Source organism: Apostichopus japonicus, chromosome 19 (assembly GCF_037975245.1).
Source record: "Apostichopus japonicus isolate 1M-3 chromosome 19, ASM3797524v1, whole genome shotgun sequence".
Taxonomy (NCBI): Eukaryota; Metazoa; Echinodermata; class Holothuroidea; order Aspidochirotida; family Stichopodidae; genus Apostichopus; species Apostichopus japonicus.
The window spans coordinates 23,738,973-23,757,475 of record NC_092579.1 but is presented as its reverse complement, the minus strand read 5'-3'; the positions used below and the strand labels follow the sequence as shown (position 1 = coordinate 23,757,475).

General features: G+C 41.4%; 1 protein-coding gene across 3 annotated transcripts in view; it reads right to left on the bottom strand.

Moving 5' to 3' along the window:
- Positions 1–18,503, bottom strand: part of LOC139960398 (polycystin family receptor for egg jelly-like) — an 83,265-nt gene that overhangs the window by 23,871 nt on the left and 40,891 nt on the right. For all 3 annotated transcript variants that reach the window (XM_071958738.1, XM_071958742.1, XM_071958739.1), the window contains 14 exons: positions 15,040–15,175; positions 14,315–14,449; positions 9,357–12,362; positions 8,668–8,830; positions 7,897–7,992; positions 6,747–6,931; positions 5,865–6,059; positions 5,305–5,435; positions 4,753–4,903; positions 3,638–3,741; positions 3,131–3,256; positions 2,093–2,210; positions 1,223–1,359; positions 887–1,070 (listed from right to left, as the gene is read on the bottom strand). In XM_071958738.1, coding sequence (XP_071814839.1) covers positions 887–1,070; positions 1,223–1,359; positions 2,093–2,210; positions 3,131–3,256; positions 3,638–3,741; positions 4,753–4,903; positions 5,305–5,435; positions 5,865–6,059; positions 6,747–6,931; positions 7,897–7,992; positions 8,668–8,830; positions 9,357–12,362; positions 14,315–14,449; positions 15,040–15,175 — 4,867 coding nt within the window. The remainder of the gene's footprint in view (positions 1–886; positions 1,071–1,222; positions 1,360–2,092; positions 2,211–3,130; positions 3,257–3,637; positions 3,742–4,752; positions 4,904–5,304; positions 5,436–5,864; positions 6,060–6,746; positions 6,932–7,896; positions 7,993–8,667; positions 8,831–9,356; positions 12,363–14,314; positions 14,450–15,039; positions 15,176–18,503) is intronic.

Below are 18,503 nucleotides of genomic sequence, written 5' to 3'. Positions count from 1 at the left end.
TTCCCCTATTCCACAACCCATTCCTCCAAAACTTCCCTCCTACTGTTTTCCCCAAATCTACTTTAAACCTCTCCAACCCTCCTATCCTTTGACATATCATCAATGCCCTCTTCAAGTACCCTTTCTTGCCTATCACTTTTCATTGACCTACCAATCTTTGTCCTTCCACTCATAGCCATCTCAAATTTCCCTCCCAACAAGCACCCCATGCACATATAGCAACTTTACTCCATCTAACGGAATCTCTTACATCTTTCTATATCTGCCTGTCATTCCCTTCTCCCCTACTACTCTCTATTACCTTACAACCACCTTCCTACCTAACTCCATTATTTAATTTCTCCTGCTCACAATTGGTGGTATTTGAGAGAGGTCTTGTCTTGGCGCAGGCTACCGTGATGCCCTCTTCCACTCTTACCACCCTCTATCTCTCTCTGCCTGTCATTCCCTTCTCCCCTACCACTCTATTCCCTTACAACCACCTTCCCACCTAACTCCACGTATGTTATTTCTCCTGCTCACCATTGGTGGTATTTGAAAGAGGTCTTGTCTTGGAGCAGGCTACCGTGATGCCCTCTTACCCTCTTATCACCCTCTATATCTCTCTCTCTGCCAGTCATTCCCTTCTCCCCTACCACTCTATTCCCTTACAACCACCTTCCCACCTGATTCCACTTGTTTTATTTCTCTGGCTCACCATCAGTGGTATTTGAGAGAGGTCTCGTCTTGGTGCAGGCTACCATGGTGCCCTCTTGCCCTCTTAGCACCCTCTATCTATCTCTCTCTCTCTCTGCCTGTCATTCCCTTCCCCCCCCCCACCACCACTCTATATTCCCTTACAACCACCTTCCCACTTGACTCCACTTATTTTATTCCTCCTGCTCACCATCGGTGGTATTTGAGAGAGGTCTTGTCTTGGCGCAGGCTACCGTGATGCCCGGAGTCTCTACCACTGTTGGGCTTTCATCTGCCACTAATGTCTGTTCCAACACTGTCTGTATCTGAGACACCACCTCCTGACACTTTTGAACAGCCGAGTTGCTTTTGGAGATGGTGGTCTCTGCCTGGGTCTGTCAAAACAAGAGAAGATTATCAAAGTTTACTCTTCAGATCATGAGAGCATACACTAACAATGTCCCATCCTCTCTCCCTTCCATAAAATAATCATAACAGCCATAGGTAAAAAATGGAAAGAATATTGATAAATATGAAGGATAAATACCAAAACATCTTTGTTTTCTTCTTCCGGTTCCAGAAGAGCTGCGTCATAATCTTCTTCGTAGATGTCAAAGTTCGTAACCTCTTCGATGGTGACCATCGAGGTGTTTAATTTCGTCAGAGCGGCAGTCACTATGTTGTCTGTTGAGATACATTTATGTAAGGAATGCTCAAGTAAAAAGTATAATTTATTTAACAAAAAGATGGTTTGGAATGCATGTGGGATGCCTCAGATGATTAAATAGGTTGCTGCCTTTAATACAAAGATATCAATAGGCTTTGTTTACTAGTTAATTTTCATCTCAAAATTATGTTCATAGCAATTGTTTCATAAATGGTATAACTTTGCTGGCCTAGGAGGGGAAAGGTCTTCATGACTTCATGATTTGAATAGACACTTATCCCCAAAGGGTCTGTCTGTTTAAATTGAATGGAATCATTTTATTAACCAATGAGCATCAATCTTTGGACAGAACTGAAATCGATCAATCGTAAACTTTTTGCGGTAGATTTATTAATTTTGGGGGTTGCATTTTTTTTGGGGGGGGAGATGGTTGTGGGACAACCGGGAACCAAAGACAAACAGATGCTTTAAACTAACTAGTTCTTATCAGGGGACAAGGGAGAATACAGTTGAGGTGTAGGTACTAACTATCTATTTCAAAGGGTTTGAAAGTGGGCAAGAAGAGATACATACTATCATGAGAAGTATTACATAACAGCAATATTAAGAGATATACATTTACCTCCAGTTATCAACACAAAACATTTTGGATAGAGCTTTTCTGCAAGGTCACATGACTCTTTGACCATGTTCAAAGCTCTCGCAAATTCAGACAATCACGATGTCAAACAATAAACGGGACTGCCATACCTGCTAATTTCAGTACCGTATTGGTGGCGCTCTTCAGCGAGTCGTCCACCGTGCTCTCCACCTTGGAGAGGTCCTGTAGTCTGTCGGCGTAGTTGATGGCGATATTTATCGCTATGTCCTGAAAAATTTAAAGATACGTACTTACGTATCGTGAAATTTATTCACGGAACCATCATACTGAGCTAAAAATGTACCATAATGGATACAGGTTAACACTCGACTCACTTCTAGCGTTATCGATGTTGACAGGTGAATACGTGTCGATGAGCTGATTAGCTTTAGCAGTCCATCTGATAAGGTGTTGGATGAAGGGAAGGTTGTTACACTGTCTAATTTAAGTCTTACCATCTTGACTGTGCATTTTTTGGTTACGTTTGAACGATATCCATTCTTTATCCCTGGCATGTCGTGCACTGACCCTATGTGTATCCCCTTATTTTACATTATAAATATAAATACAGAATTTTATTTATGTAAAGGCAAATGTTATCGCCTTTTCGTTGAGACTTGAAAAAGAACATTTGTGAACGAAAAGAGTGTTCTGTCTCCACTCTTAAATGGTCTATCTCAAATGGTCTATCTAAAATGATCTCTCTAAAATGATCTCTCTAAAATGATCTCTCTAAAATGATTTCTCTAAAGTGGTCTCTTTGTGTTTATAAATAGAACCAAAGTATGTATTTATGTATTTTAGATCCTCCTGCAAGCAGGAACACGCGAAGAAGCCTCATTGGCTTATCAAAGCCGTAAGCTGACCGAAGTCAGTCTCTTACATTCATATTTAACGTCCATGATTATGAATTGTCAATTGTCTACAACTCTGTAACTGGACGACATACATTAATCTAGGAGTGACTCGATCTGGGGACCTTGTGATTGAAAGGCACCAGCGTTAACCAGAGCTAACACTCCAAAAGTAAAATCTTAAGAAACTCCTGCACTTTACACGAGGTATAAGAATCATTGTGTTTAGAACTCTTTATCTACAATCTTCATTTACAGTGGCGGTGGGGTTGGGGGGTGAGGGTGAGGTCCTACCTGGGCCTCTTCTGACACCTCTGCTGGCACTGCAATAGCTTCAGCCACTGCTGTTGCGGATTGCTCAATTCCTTCCACTGTTGGAATCTCCGATTCAGCCAGCCAACTGACCACCTCAGTCCGAATCTGTCGGGGATGCCAAAAAAAACGAAACAAAAATCGTTACCAGTTCCTTGATTATCACAAACCTATTGACAATTACAATATCACTCGCATTTTCATTTGTTACGAGTTGAAACATGCCATATGCAAATGATATGCAGATTTATTTGATTTAGAAGATATCATGTGTGAATTAAAAATCATACATATGCTATGACCTCACCCCATATAGGTGAATACGATAGTGCAACATCGACTTCTAAAATCTATCAAGAAAATCCAAGATGGACTTTACATGATTTTTCAGAAAAGTGAACAGGGTTTGGTGGAAGACACTTCATTACCCTTCCCAACTTGATATCAACGACACATGATCGTTTTGGCCAGTTATGTGGCACAACTTACGGTGATTCTGATATCCAGGTTAAGTGGGTAGTCAACGAAGTCATCTGGATCGCTGACAGAAGGTTGGCCAGAGTCAGGAGTGGCAGCCAGTTCCATTTCTACTCCTGCAAGTTTGCATAAAACAGCACTGTGCAATTTCATCGTCAGTTTGCAGTCGTAATTTTATGAAACATACCACAAACAACCCCCCCCCAACCCCCAAAAAAAGTTAAGATTTGCAACTGATCCAAGTATAGACAAAGGGGTTTTATTACTAAGTTAATTGTAAATCAAGAACTCCATCAGGTTCTCACAATTAATTGACAATTCCACTAAATTTCACACAAATTTGTCGAAACACACACACAGTTTGGCCACATTGGCGTTACTCACATGCAAGCATATCTCATACATATGTTGACAAGTTTCTTGGTTAATTGCCATTTCAGTCAGCCATATCTATTAGTTAATGCCCTGTATTGTCAAGATGCTATGCCCAATATCTTGAGCTTTGATACCATAATGCCAACAATGATGCAAAGGGTTCATCAATTTTCCACTCCAAAATCGCTAAAGGTGTTCTGAATGTGCTTTTAGTAGTTTACATGGATTTTAAATCTAAATCTAAAGCACACGATAATAATACAGTTAACAGCAGCCAGATGTCACTTGGCAGTTTGCTGGGGACAATGGCAGTGGCAAATCAGATAAACGCTAGGAATCGTCTGCAGAACGGCTTATTGTTCAAGTTGGTCAGAGATGTATCCCTTAAAGGACATATGACTGTACTATCACTAAAAGGACGTTGGCCAAACAAGGACTTAAGCAATTTGAAACATTATCGTGAGTACTCTGCAGAGTGGATATGTCCACATTATAAATCCTCTATTATTTGCATATTTATATCGTTCCCACGGTAGAGTTTACGGATTCATTCATTTCAGGACAGTTGATGTTATTAGGCAGATTATTACTACTACTCAATACAAACAGACACTTTCAACTTTGCAAGTAAACTTTGGAAGTGGATCGATATGGGTTTGTGCAAGCACAGACCACCAAAGCCTTCCATTTAACCCACTCATATGAACCACTGTCATCAGAACGCAGGTAATATCTAAGGAATAAAAGCTTACTGGATTCTTCGTTGAGCACCTCGATGATGTTGATGGCAATATTGGTGGCCAGTCCCGTCTCCCCGTTTGAGGCGGTTTCAAAAAACTCTATCTGTAAGTCCTGAACGAGTCCTGCTGCCTCATTGGATTGGGGAAGAGGACCTGGGAGAACCTGATTAAAAGAAGAAGGAAGATTGACCGACTGAAATGCTGCCACCAATTAATGAGCCTTCTAAGAGAAATGTACGACTCATCGTGGCATTAATGAATGCTTCGAGGGAATGTTCAGCTCACTGTACATACATTTGATGGTACGGCCTTCAGATGAAACAATATTCACAACCATTTTAGTTTCCAATGTATTCTGCATGGTCACACATACAGCATTAAAGGAAGATTAATTAATTTTTTTAATTTATGTTGTCACAGACATTGTAATACCAGACATGACAGTGAATTTCTTCATTGTATAAAATTACATCGTTTACTACATGACTTCATTATCCCTCGCTCTCTGCTATGACCCATCTCATGATGTCTGTTTCCGTTCTGGTAATCAGTCAGCGAGCTCACCTTGATGACGATTGGATCGGCGGTCGTGCAGGCTCCGAGTTTGTCGTGGACCGTGATCTGTATCTCCACACTGTAGTTTTGTTTCTCCAGACCCGCTTGGAAAGATGTGGGCTCCATGAAGGCTTTCGTATCTAGCAATGTCCATCACAGAGATAATTAATTTGGTATAATATATAGTGTTTCTGTACTTACAATGGACTCACTAGAATAAAAAAGCCAATAGAAAGATTTCCCCTATGTTTGCTATTCGAATGCACCTTTCCTGATTCCTGTGCCCCCATCCCCTTAAGCTTACACTAAGCCTGCCCCACCCCACCCTCCCCCTATACATAAATAACAATGAAAGTTAACTATCAGTAGTGGATGTACAGCAAAGCGCATACAGTCAGCTGTCTCTAACCCCCCCCCCACCCCACCACATAAAGGCTTATCTCTCCAAAGCACCTTCACTCTATTAAAGTTGCCCATCCTCTCAACCTATTCTCCCACCACGAGCATCACCTCACCTCCCTTTAAATTTGTCGATAAAATATAACCAATCATATGACTTTTAATAATACCAGAGTGAAAGATCCTCCAATCACTGGTACCCACTGGCCTCTCTTTGAAGGTGTAGGTAAGAGGGACATCGATGTCCTCCCAGCCGAAACAGAAGACGGAGAATTGATCCACCAGGGCTGAGCCCTCGTACGATGTAATGCCACAAGACCCCGGGACGGGACGGCCGTTGACTTCGATGGTGTAAGTCGCCACGGCTGGAAGAGGGGAAGAATTTCCCAAAATAATTATAACAGATAACTGAAGGGAATTTAAATGGCAATGTTTCTCTGTCTAGGTCTATTGAGATACAGAAATGCTTCTTCAACAAACGCAATTTGCAAACCAGTCGGTTTTATTAATATTGTTCATTTATTTATCGCAAAATTAATAGAAAATAATGACATAATAACATTCCCATAACAATGAAAAGCAACTTTCCATATTTTTGTATACTTTGTCAATTGCTTTCTTTATTTCAAGTTTTAATTTTCATGTCAGACTTACATTTTTAAATATCGCCCTCTTTTTATTCATCATTTTTTTTTTTATATTCCTATAACGATTAAATTTCAAGCTGTAACGTCTTATTACTGTACTGTTCATTTGCCCTTCCTATGCTATTACACTTTTTTAAAAAAATGAGGTTAAAATTACTGATATTCCACCATTTAAACGTAAAACTCTTTGTTGATTGACTTTTGAAGCTCTACGTTTTAGTCTACATCAGACATTCATATTAAGTCTTTCTTTCTGTTGAAGCAGTTGGTTGATTTTTAATAGTCAAAGAAATTTTTTCAACTCTTTTAGAGACAATAACTTTGATTTCAGAGTTTGTTTATTTGCAGTAATGGCCACCCATAGAGACCTAGGTTTAAGCTTCATGTGACCTTAACAAAACTTACCAGGATCCAGAAAGTCTTTACTCCAAGCTGAGTACATGACCATGGAGAAGGTTTCACCTTCTTGGAATACACCAGGGAGAACTGTAACTGCTGGAGAGGACTGTCCAGTTGTGGAGTGACTAGTCCAGATTGACTCTGGGATCAGATAATCAGATCCATTCTCAAATATCTGAAGAAGTTCCCATCTACATAAATAAATAATAAATGAAAGAGACAATGATACATTGGCGATACAATAGAACTTGGATGATAGAGAAAGTAATTAAACAAGTTTTGGATTATCTGGACCTCCATGAACTCGATCACAGATTATCCGGACATCCATTAACCGGATGATAGATGATCCGGACTTTGGGTAAACCGATCCTTGATTATCAGGCCCTCCATCGATCGGATCCTGGATTATTGGGACCTCCATTAACCGGATCATAGATCAACCAAACCTTCATTAAACGGATCATAGATAATCCAAACCTTCATTTAATGGATCATAGATTACAGGGACCTCTATCAATCACATCCTGGATGATCCGGAACTCCATTAATCCTGATCCTGGATTATCCACACCTCCAATGACTGGATCCTGGACTTAGAGAGATCCCAGAAATGTCCATTATTTCATAACACTCGACAGATTGTAGTGTTTAATAAGTTCCATTAACAGTTTTATATAGTAACAGCACAAAATGTCTCAAAGACAGAAAAAGGATGATGCACTTTACAAAGCAAATTTATTTCACATTAAGAACAATCTACGAACTGTGGTGAATTTACAATAGCAAACTGCATTAACAGTATTCCAAAATATATTAATTAAGATGCTTTGTCATATCTGGACAATTTCTGATCTTACAAAGGTCCAGATAATTTCTCTTTTTACTGAGAGCAAACAGGTGGACAAAGATGGGAGTTTCCAAAACTTAAAGGAAATAAATTTTAATACCAAAAAGTGGGCAAGAAGGTGGGTGGTCGTTTGTAACAAAAGTTTTGAAGGGAAAGAACAAATTATAATGTCAATTTTCAAAGGAAAAGAAGACACATCGTGACACTGGTTTTCATTATTACGGAAACAAAACCTTTTGTTAATTACGCAATGGTGAAGATTTCGATTGCAAGATCCTTGAAATATTAATCAAAGATATCACTCACCTGAAGTAAGGAAATCTGGTGGAGGTTGAATCGAGAAATGCTTCCATAGCTAGACGATCTGTCGGATTGATCCTCTCTGCACAGTTCTCCAGACATCTAAATAGGAAGTCAACAACAACAACGGTAAACTTAATAGAGGGTGACATTAGGCAGAAATTTAATCTTGATATGTTGCAGTCCAAGAAAGGGGAGAAAAAAGAAAAAATGGTACCAGTCATGTTTCTACAGCCTATCACAGTTCTTAGGAATGTTAAAACCTCTGGGATGATCCTTTAAGGTTAAATTGATGATGAAGTCCACCCCTCACTGCAGGCTTCAATGTTAATGTTAATCCATCGTTCTATCAACCGTAGACTGTCGGCACAAAATTATCTTCAATATGCTGTAGACTGTCAGAAAGCCACTGCTATTAGTCCCATCTTGTAGTCTTATAACAACTTTGATGTTAAAAATTAAAAACCAAGAGGCTATTCAATCAAAGTGACTGAACAGCTTAGTCTAATCTACAGACCATTAGGTTTAAGATCCCCAGAAGAACAACTCAACAGCAAAAGAAAAACAAATCATTACCTCAGATAACACTGTTTAGAAATGCATTACAACTTTGTCAGGGATACATGGGGGTTTGATGCAGCAGTCTATAAAGAAAGGTTTTCGGTCGTTCTGTAAACATCTTCCTGAACGCAAAAAGAACACGCTTTCCTGTACTTTTGTAATTTCCAAAGAAAACAGCAGAGCTTCTTTAAATATATTTTTAACGTTTATTTTCACCTGATGGCAACCACGGGAATGTTCTCTGATAAGACCGACCAGGACTGGTAATCTTCTGCCTGAAAGTCCCCGCTTCTAATGACTACCTTAAACTCGTATTCCATGTTCTCGAACATTGAGTTCGTAGGTAGCTGAAGGATTCCATCGTGGGAACGCAAAAGTCCTTTTGGCAAAAGAAAACAGTTACAAAAGAGTTTGAAGTTAGTTATCACTTCAAGCTCTGTCTACAAGTCACATTGCAACAAACTTGGAACTCAACATTGTACTCAACATTGTACTCCACAATGCACAGACAAGCCGGTCTTACAATAATACCTTACAGGTTACCGTTACTTGTACACGATAATTCAAAACAATTTTAAAAGTACTTCCTTAGTTACTGGTGTACTCTCTTTCATGTTTGCACTCACATATCTTGCTTGTACTTAACCTCTCTTTTCCTAACTTCATTGGATCATGTTTTCTGCTTTAATTCAATCTGATCTTGTACTCTGTGCTATCAGTCAATTATCATCTCACCAACAATTTCTGACTCTCCCTCCTTCCCTCCCTCCCTACCTATCACCCCCCTCCCATTAAAACAGAATCTACACTATCACCTTTGAGTCATTTCAGCTTTAACAATTCTCCTATCACACACCTCTATATTACCTGGAAGCATGTTTTCCTTTACGATTCGAAACACTCACCTCCGGGTGATGGCGATCCTTCTTCTCCGTACCTGCCAAAGCAACCACCAACATCTGCCTCTGTTATGCCTACAGCCGCTGGATTCACAGTGCTCTCCGACAGCCGTGTCGTAAAGTCGTAAGACCAGGTCTCAAACGTTTCCACATTTTCAATCGCTGGCCCGCCCGGAGGACGGTAAGTTTTGCGACGGCAAAACCAGAAGAACGTGAGGCCCGACTTATCGCTCTCGCCGACGTTTGGATCGTAGCTAGCCGAGAGTCCGTCCAGTACGCTGAGCGTTCCCCATGGGATGGTCCTGGAGTCGCCCCCAGATATCTTAGCTATCAGCGAAGAGACATCCACCTGGATGAAAGTAGAGTCATAGTTGGTGGCCTGCTCTGCCTCCTCCATGGTCACATTCAACTGAATCCTGTAGGTGCCGTAACGTAACATGGCGGGGGGGATCGTCAGAGTACCCAGGGTATATCCCGAGGTGACCACTTGCTCTGGGGGGAGGATGTACTCCAGTTCCATCCCGTCGTCCTGTAGGAGATACAACGTCCAAGAATATAGGGCCTTGTACGAGGAAGAGCAGTTCAGCCTCACCCGGGATGAGATGGTGACCACATCCGAGGCCGAAAATAACTTGGTGGTGTTGTCCTGGTTACAGTTGAAATTATCATCGCAGACATTTTCGCTGGCGACATCCACATTCGGCTGATAGCAGGCTGGTTCGAGGACATCCTGGTAGAGGTGACTATCAGTTTCTGAGACCAGGTTTTTACCGACCACCGACAGATGGTACCTGTCGACCACGGTGAAGTTGTGGACGAAACTCAGGGTCGTCCTGCCCTCTTCGCTGGAGATGGAGTAGCCAAAGATATCCTCCATCTTCATCCTCTCTGGGGATCCATCGGGGAACAACATGTCACAGAGGATGGGGTCCCCAAAGTAAGCCTCAACTTCGAGGTCACCACTAATCTGTTCCATGAGAAACGAGTAACAGGACTCTGAGCCGAGACTACTTATCTCTACGGAGAAGGCGACGTTCTTCAAGACCCGGACGATGTAAGACGGCCCTCTGATTACGATGGATCCCACGGGTTCCAAGATGCTGAACCCTTGGCGTGCTACAAAATGGCTCACTGGATTGGTGACATTCACAGAGAAGGTAAAGTTTCGCTCTTGACTCAACCAAAAGTAACAGACGCCCTCCTCCTCATTCAGACCAGCTCGGCAGGTGCTGTCCTCCGATCCCGAGAGGTCAAAATCCCAAAGGTAAGATCTCATAGACCCAAACGTCGCATCGATCCAAACTTTCACAGTTGAATGAGTGATGACGGATCCACGACCAGAAGGATTCAAGGCGACGGGTTTCCAGGAGGAATTCGCAACATCTACATCCAGATGAGGGCTCTCCGAAAAAAATACCGCCGACGACACCCCACTGACGGTTTCCACGACATGAGCATCCCAGTAGCATGTCTGAAAATAATTCTCAGAGGTCTTCTTGACCTCCACCGTCACGTGCAACGATCCCGCAGATTCCTTGCGGACGTCAAAAGATCGGACAAACGTCAGCGGTTCCCCGTCTCCCTCACTGTCGGTCGGTGAGAGGACACCTCCCAAGTAAAACTGGCCGTCCAGGAAGAGAGAATATTCCGCAAGGTTGGGTACGGAGAGATTTGCTGGCATCAACAGGTCCACCGAGAAACTCACAGACTCATCCCCTGCCGGTAGTGGGACGTGGTAGGTGTCTCTGAATAACACACAGCCATCCTCCGGAGTGGCAACTTTGATGGTAGCGTAAGCTGGCTCAGACTCTCCCAGTTCGTTCATCGGAGTGACTCGGATCAAGAAGGTTCCCCATCGCCTGTAGACGTGCTCTAGGTCTGTAGGTAGGGTCAGAGGGGAGAAGACCTTCGATTCCCCATCGCCCCAATCTACCTCGAAGTAGACCCTGGAGCCATTCACGACGGACGTATTCAGGAATACCGATTCCAGCATGGTGATGTTTCGAGGATGGACCGACATGTTCAATCCTGAGATACGTTCCTCTATCTCAAAGGTCATCTCGACGGTCTTTGAGCTGATGGGATTGCGGATGTCACAGGTCACTGATTGTCGTCCAGTCTCTGAGAAGAACAGGTTCAATGTTACCACGGGCTCGAATTGGGTCACATATGTATGAATCGCAGGATAGCTGTGACAAAAGATAATGACTTCATAAGGCACTTCTGATGGGTCATCGGTGAAGGCAAATTCTACTGGAGCAGATGCCGACTCTATGGGCAATTTTTCGACCAAGCTCTCGTACGAATGACTAATTACTTCCACATTTCCCGCCACTAGGGTATGGCTGGTGACTTCCAGAGAATTTAAAGCATTCCAAGCTGTTACTGTTACAGACACATTGCCTGTCACCCTGAAACTTTCTACGACCACTCGTTCGGTGGGTTCGCACGAGGCACATGCATGATAATATCCGTGTGTGTCAGAGCCGACACGTAGCATTACCGTCACGTTAGTTCCTCGCAGTAAACTGTAAGAGATCTGGACCTCCTGGCCGATGTCCAGGTACTCTTCAGAGAGCTGCAAGGACAGCCCCTCGACTGCTTCTACCACCGTAAACGAACCGTTTATCTCCACTAGCCCGGATATTCGGTTCTCCAACACAACCGAAACATGATGTTCTCCGACAGAATGAAAATCGGTCCCAGGAACAAAAGTACAGTTGAGAGACTTTCGATGGGGATCCCAGTTGGTGCAGACGCTGGAGGCACTCAAACCATCTAGCGTGACACCCTCCACGGTTACCAGGTCACCAGAGTCGAGACGGAGGACCATCGGAACACTCTCCTCGAAGCTGTAGAGGGATTCTGCAAACAGTTGACCAGAATGCACAATGGGGTCGGCAAACTGTACGTTGATGCCAAAGGACTCCTGTCCCCAGTCATTGTGTGCTCTCACAGTAAAGTAAATAGTGTCTGGCACATCGGTGTAGAAGGACACAGTACCCACTGATCCTGTAAATAGACAAATTATGACCAAATGATGAACGGAAAATCACTTTATTGATAACGATCAAATAACTTTGGAGTCTGATTTGTGCGTTTGGGAGGGGGGAGTGGTGGTGTTGACGGGGAAGGCAGGGATTGGAAGAGCTTTCCTCACAGAATATTTGAGCTATCTTAAACTAGAATTTTGTATTATCTTAATATTAAATGGTATAATATATTGCCCCAACATGAGATGTTTATTCTGCTAATATATTTAACCGAAAAACTTGCATAGTATAATGACATAAGAGCTGGAATGTGCACAGCACAGAAATCAAGATCAAACTAAACTATCAGTATTGCTGAGGTTCGTAAACACAAACAAGATTGTATTCAATAACCGTCCACATCACATGGGAAATATCCGAGCACCTCCGATGAGCACCTTCTTTACGATCATTATAAACCAAACTGAGGACTAAAGGTGTAGGTTTAGTTCTTAATGGTCATCGGTACTGACCCCAAATATGCTAGAAAGTCAGAGAATGGTCAGCCATGCTCAAACAACAACAACAAGCACTTGTACTGTCACTATATAAAGTAGTTACCCCCACTGAGAGATTTAATTGTCTAATATAATTATCCTAAATGCCCGGCTGGGACTACTTTGGAGGATCGGAGCTGTTAAGAAGAATACTTTTGAAAACTTTTCAAACAAATTTTCAGTGTGTTAATATTTGGCCTGGAGCAAATACTGATGATTTTTAATAATCTTTCAGCCATTATTACATAATTTCTAGACCCCAAAAGACCTTCAGAATAGTTTGAAATTTTTTAAACCTCCAAAATGAACCCATACTCAGTTAGTATTAATATTAGCATGAGTCACTGTGATGAATTTCCTGTGCAAGAAAGACAGTACTGAGTACTTCGAAAACAATCACATATGAAATGAAATTATCCCCAAAGTGACCTTTGACCTTAAATATTTGAATGACCTTAATGACCAACCAAGGATCATTATATAAATTCCTCGATTACTTCGAGGAAACAGAAGTCAGTTTTATATACATCACAGGGTGCGATAAATTTGACAGATTCCTGTATTTTTGGTGAATTTTGGAGATCCCTTTGTTTAATAGCACTCTCCTGGGACACACTCAGGTGACCTGAGTGGAAGGCAAGACACTTTGGGGTTACAAATTTTTTCTATCTTCAATTTTTTCCGGTAGGTTCTGTTTATTAAACCTAGAATCCTTGTGGGGTTCGACTCTGCTTAACAGTTTTTGTTCACCCACCAGTATCTAATAGAAAATGCCCTATATCATACCATAAAACACACATTTTTTGAAACATATTTTAGAATATTTAAACAGCACAGTAACACTGAAGCATATTAACATATCAGATTCATGTTAAGAATTCTCTCTGCAATATCGCTGCAAAATGTTGCATTGCTTTCATTCGGAGATGAATTTTGCAAAATGTTGATTTCAAAAAATTTATTAAATGATGAGTTTATCATGTTGCTGTAAATTATGGAACTGATGACTTTCTGATGTGAGCATAATTCATCAGTTTACTGCAAAATATTGAATTGTGGAGATTTGTTATTATTAATTGGTCAATTTGTCATTTTTTGCTGTAAATTGTGGAAATGATGATTTTCTGACGTGAGCATAATTTTATCAGTTAACTACAAAATATGGAATTGTTCATATTTATTAAGTGATTAATATATCATATCAGCTACAAGTTATTCGATTGATGGCATCCGATAATTAAACTATTTCTCATTTCCTTCACTTATTAGATTTAAAGAAACTTGTCATTTTTGTTGCTATAAATTTGTCAACACATCAATTGAGCATTTCATCATTTTGTTGCAAATTGCTACTATATTTACTAAAAAATCTTGATATTTTGACAGCGCCGTAACGTTACCATGGTGAAGTTTATTTCCAGCTGTTTGGACTCACCATTCTTGGTCATACTGATATTACGTAGGTCCGTGCCCCAGGCGTCGAACATCTCACGAAATGCAACAGGAGCATTGTCAGAGATGGATACGACTGTGTCGTAGCCTATTTCAAGGTCGTTCTGAACGTCGCCCTCTGTAAACAATTTAAAAAAACAGTAAGGAGGCATAAAACAAACATGATAAACTATTGTTAACGTTACAAAACTAATGCAAAAACCTATGGCAAAAATTTGACACAGTACTTACAGGCAACTTATTAGAGTTCTGTAGTTTGCAATTGATTGAACATGGACAACAGTTCCAGGGGCCAATCCAGGATTTTAAGAGAAGGTGGTATGGCCCTTAGATGGTTGAAGCCAACCATCATGTAAGGGGAGGGAGTTGGAGGTCCTCCCAGAGGGAAATTTTTTTTTTGAATGAATGAATGGTGCATTGTGAGTCATATGTAGGTTATATTTTTCATATAAGGTCTACACACAACTTGACACAAGGTTGTGCCACTACTGTTCATGGAATGCAAGGTACTGTAGCTTCTGACTGGCGCCCCCAACAAAGACATGGCTGTAGGGATCACCACCAACTAAAGGCTGGATAGCTCGGTTGGTGGTAGAAGTCACCGGTTCTAATCCCATTCCAAGCCATCAATTTCTTTGCTCTATTCCCATGCACTATTTCATTAAAACATAGACTACAGCCTAACCAGATCCTGGCAGTTGTACTTACGGTATATCCCCTGGACTTCCATCCTGACAGAGATGTGGTTGCGCCATTTGGTAGGGATCAATTTAATGCCATCGGTGTAATGAGTAGGAAATGAGTGCTCGACAACGGTATTACTGTCAAAATTACCAAGAAACGTCTGTCAAGGAAAATTACAAGTGAAATATCAGGAACACGTCTGAGAAGTCATTTGAAAGAGCAGGATGGAAGGACATTTTTCAGGAGAGAGTATGCAGTAAACAACAACATTAACAAGAGTGAATTATACAATAAATCACAACCCAATCAGCATATTCACATCACATCCATCCAGTTCCCATTATGTATAAATGCATTACATCTGGTTTATCCAGTGGAATTGTCTTGAAGCTATATATATATATATATATATATATACAAGCTCATACCCTCCGCACCCACACCCGCACCCTTCTACACACTCCCAAAATACATAAACTGAAAGGCCTTGTCAGCAATAAACATAAGAATGCTGATAAACTGTCAGACCACGAGTTGTTCGATATCGCTCGTAAACAAAATATGTTTGCCCCCGGTAGGCCAATTGTGTCTGGTATTGGTACCCTTACAGAATACATTTCCGCCTATGTTGACCGTTTTTTACAACCTCTTCTCCCCAACATACCCAGCTATATTCAAGATAGCACCCACTTTCTTAGCATACTTAAGGAAGTTCCGCCCCTCACTGAAGGCGCCACTCTGGTAACCATGGATGTTTCTGCCCTGTACACCAATATCCCCTGGCTTGTAATAAGATGATGGCATCTAATGATGTCACCCAACATTGTGAGATATTGCAGCTCATTAAGTTTATACTTGAGCATAATAATTTTACCTTCAATGGTCGTCATTATCTGCAAACCAAAGGCACAGCCATGGGCACCCGAATGGCCCCATCATATGCTAATATTTTTATGTATTACCTGGAACAAGAATTACTTTCTTCATCCTCTTACAAACCATGTATCTATGTACGTTATATTGATGATATTTTTATTTTATGGGATAAGGGCAAACAAGAACTGGACAACTTTTTCACGTTTGCCAATGATTTTCACGATTCCATAAAGTTTACCACCAAACGGTCCACTAAGCAAATCCCCTTCCTCGATGTACTCGTCATGATCGAAGATCACAAAATAGAGACATCGGTGTGTGCCAAACCAACTGATAGGCACTCTTATCTCCACTTTAATAGTTTTCATCCCCGCCACACCAAAAATTCCATTGTCTACAGCCAGTTACTCAGATACCGGCATATCTGCTCATGTGACCAAACTTTTCTTAATAAGACCATTGAGCTGCTTGATTTCTTCCCCAAAAGGGGATACCCGTACCGAATACTTAACTTCCACCTCAAACGGGTTCTGTCTCTACAACGATCTAGTCTCCTAACCTATCGTAACAAACCTGATTCTGATAGACTACCCCTCGTTGTCACCTACCACCCCTCCCTTTGCCCCCATTTCAATGAAATCAAACAAGCTTGGGGCACTCTAGGTTCCGACCCCACAATAGATGAACTTTTCAATGCCCCCCCTGTCATAGCCTATAGACAACCCCCTAACATCCGATCAGTGATGGTTCACACTAATCTCGTCCCACCCAGTAACGAGCCTGACAGTGGTAACATCCCCTGTAACAAAGATGCTTGGTGTGCACACACCTCGACCCCTCCACCGCTTTCCTCCACCGGGCCTCAGGCACTACTCTGAGACCTGGTAGAGTTGGTTGCAACTCAGCCAATGTCATCTACCTCCTGCATTGTTGCAAGTGCCCCCAGGTCACCTATATTGGCGAAACCAGCACTAAGTTCAGGCTTCGCTTCAATAATCACAATCTAAGTATCCGCAAAAATAACCCAGGTTTCCCTGTTGCTGAACACTTTAATCTCCCCAATCACAACTTATCTCACCTCAAATTTGTCATTCTCTACGGCTTCTTCAAAACCGCTCATGAAAGAAGCAACCGGGAACTAAAAACCATCTTACGCCTCAACACACACAACAATGGGCTCAACAGAGATCTCTCTTTTCGGAGTATACATGCTAAGCTAAATACCAATAAGGTCTAGTTTCTTCCATTTCATTACTGCAACTGAAGAAGAGCCGTGTTAACGCTCGAAATATTATATATATATATATATATATATATACTATATATATACGTTCTAAGTAATAAGTTGGAAATGAAAGTATCCTTTTTTTCTCCATTTTTTATATATATATATATATATACATGCATGAGAACAAACCTACTCTCCAAAGGTCTAAATTTTTGCCCTAAACCACGGCAAGTTAACGCTCAGAAACTTTCTCCTGACCTAAATATGTTCTATTGACGCTTACGTCTCCGTGAATATTTTGCAGACGGAAATGGCAATAACACCACGCAACAAACCAACGACTTGCATTCCAATTTTAAGCCAAAAAGCTTGTGGAATCCGCCCAAGGCCCATTGTGCGCCTGTTGAATCATTTATTTCGGCAATTGAAGAGGATGTAAAAACACAGACCTCTGCCCCAGACTTGCGCAAAAATCTCAACAAAACTGAGAGACAGGGTATCAATGAACTCCTGAAGCCCGATGACATTGTCATCAAGCCAGCTGACGAGGGTTCTGCAATTGTCGCTATGGGCAAACAATTCTACAGAGAGGAAGCAACAGACTACTCGGCAACCCTTAACACTACAAACTCCTGGATTCTGATCCGACTCAAGAAATCACACAAAACGTGAAAAGAGTCACCCAAAAGAGTCTAACGGTTCCATTGACCGCAAGTTTAGGCCAAAACCTCCTTGAAAACGACCCAAAACCTGCCTGCTTTTATTTTCTGCCCAAAATTCACAAAGAAGACAATCCTGGGAGGCCCATAATATTGGGAAATGGTACAGCGACTGAAAAAATTTCCAAATTCGTGGATTCTCATCCAGCCTCTTGTTTCGGCCTATGTGCAGGACACTACGGATTTCATACGGAAAATTGGGGAAATTAAAAATCTTCCCATCTCTCTGTTAATCTGTTACTCTGTTAGATACCTTGGATGTGTTTTAATTATACACAAATATCCCTAACGAAGAGGGCATTTCGGCCTGCACAAAAGCATTCAAACCAAACCGTGGTAAAACTGATGCAACTAATCTTGACCAGCAATAATCTGGTATTTGGCAACAAACAATACCTCCAAATTCATGGCACCGCAATGGGTACCAAAATGACACCATCTTTTGCCAACATCTTTAAGGGAAACCTTGAGAAAGAATTTCTATCTCAAAACTTCAAAACTTGAAACCACACACATAGTTACGTTTCATTGACGATATCTTCATGATATGGACCCATGGTGAGGCAAATCTAAAACTCTTCATTGATGATATAAACTTGTTTCATCACACTATCAATTTTACTGCAGATTTTTCTGGACATGGCGTTCACTTCCTGGACACCCCT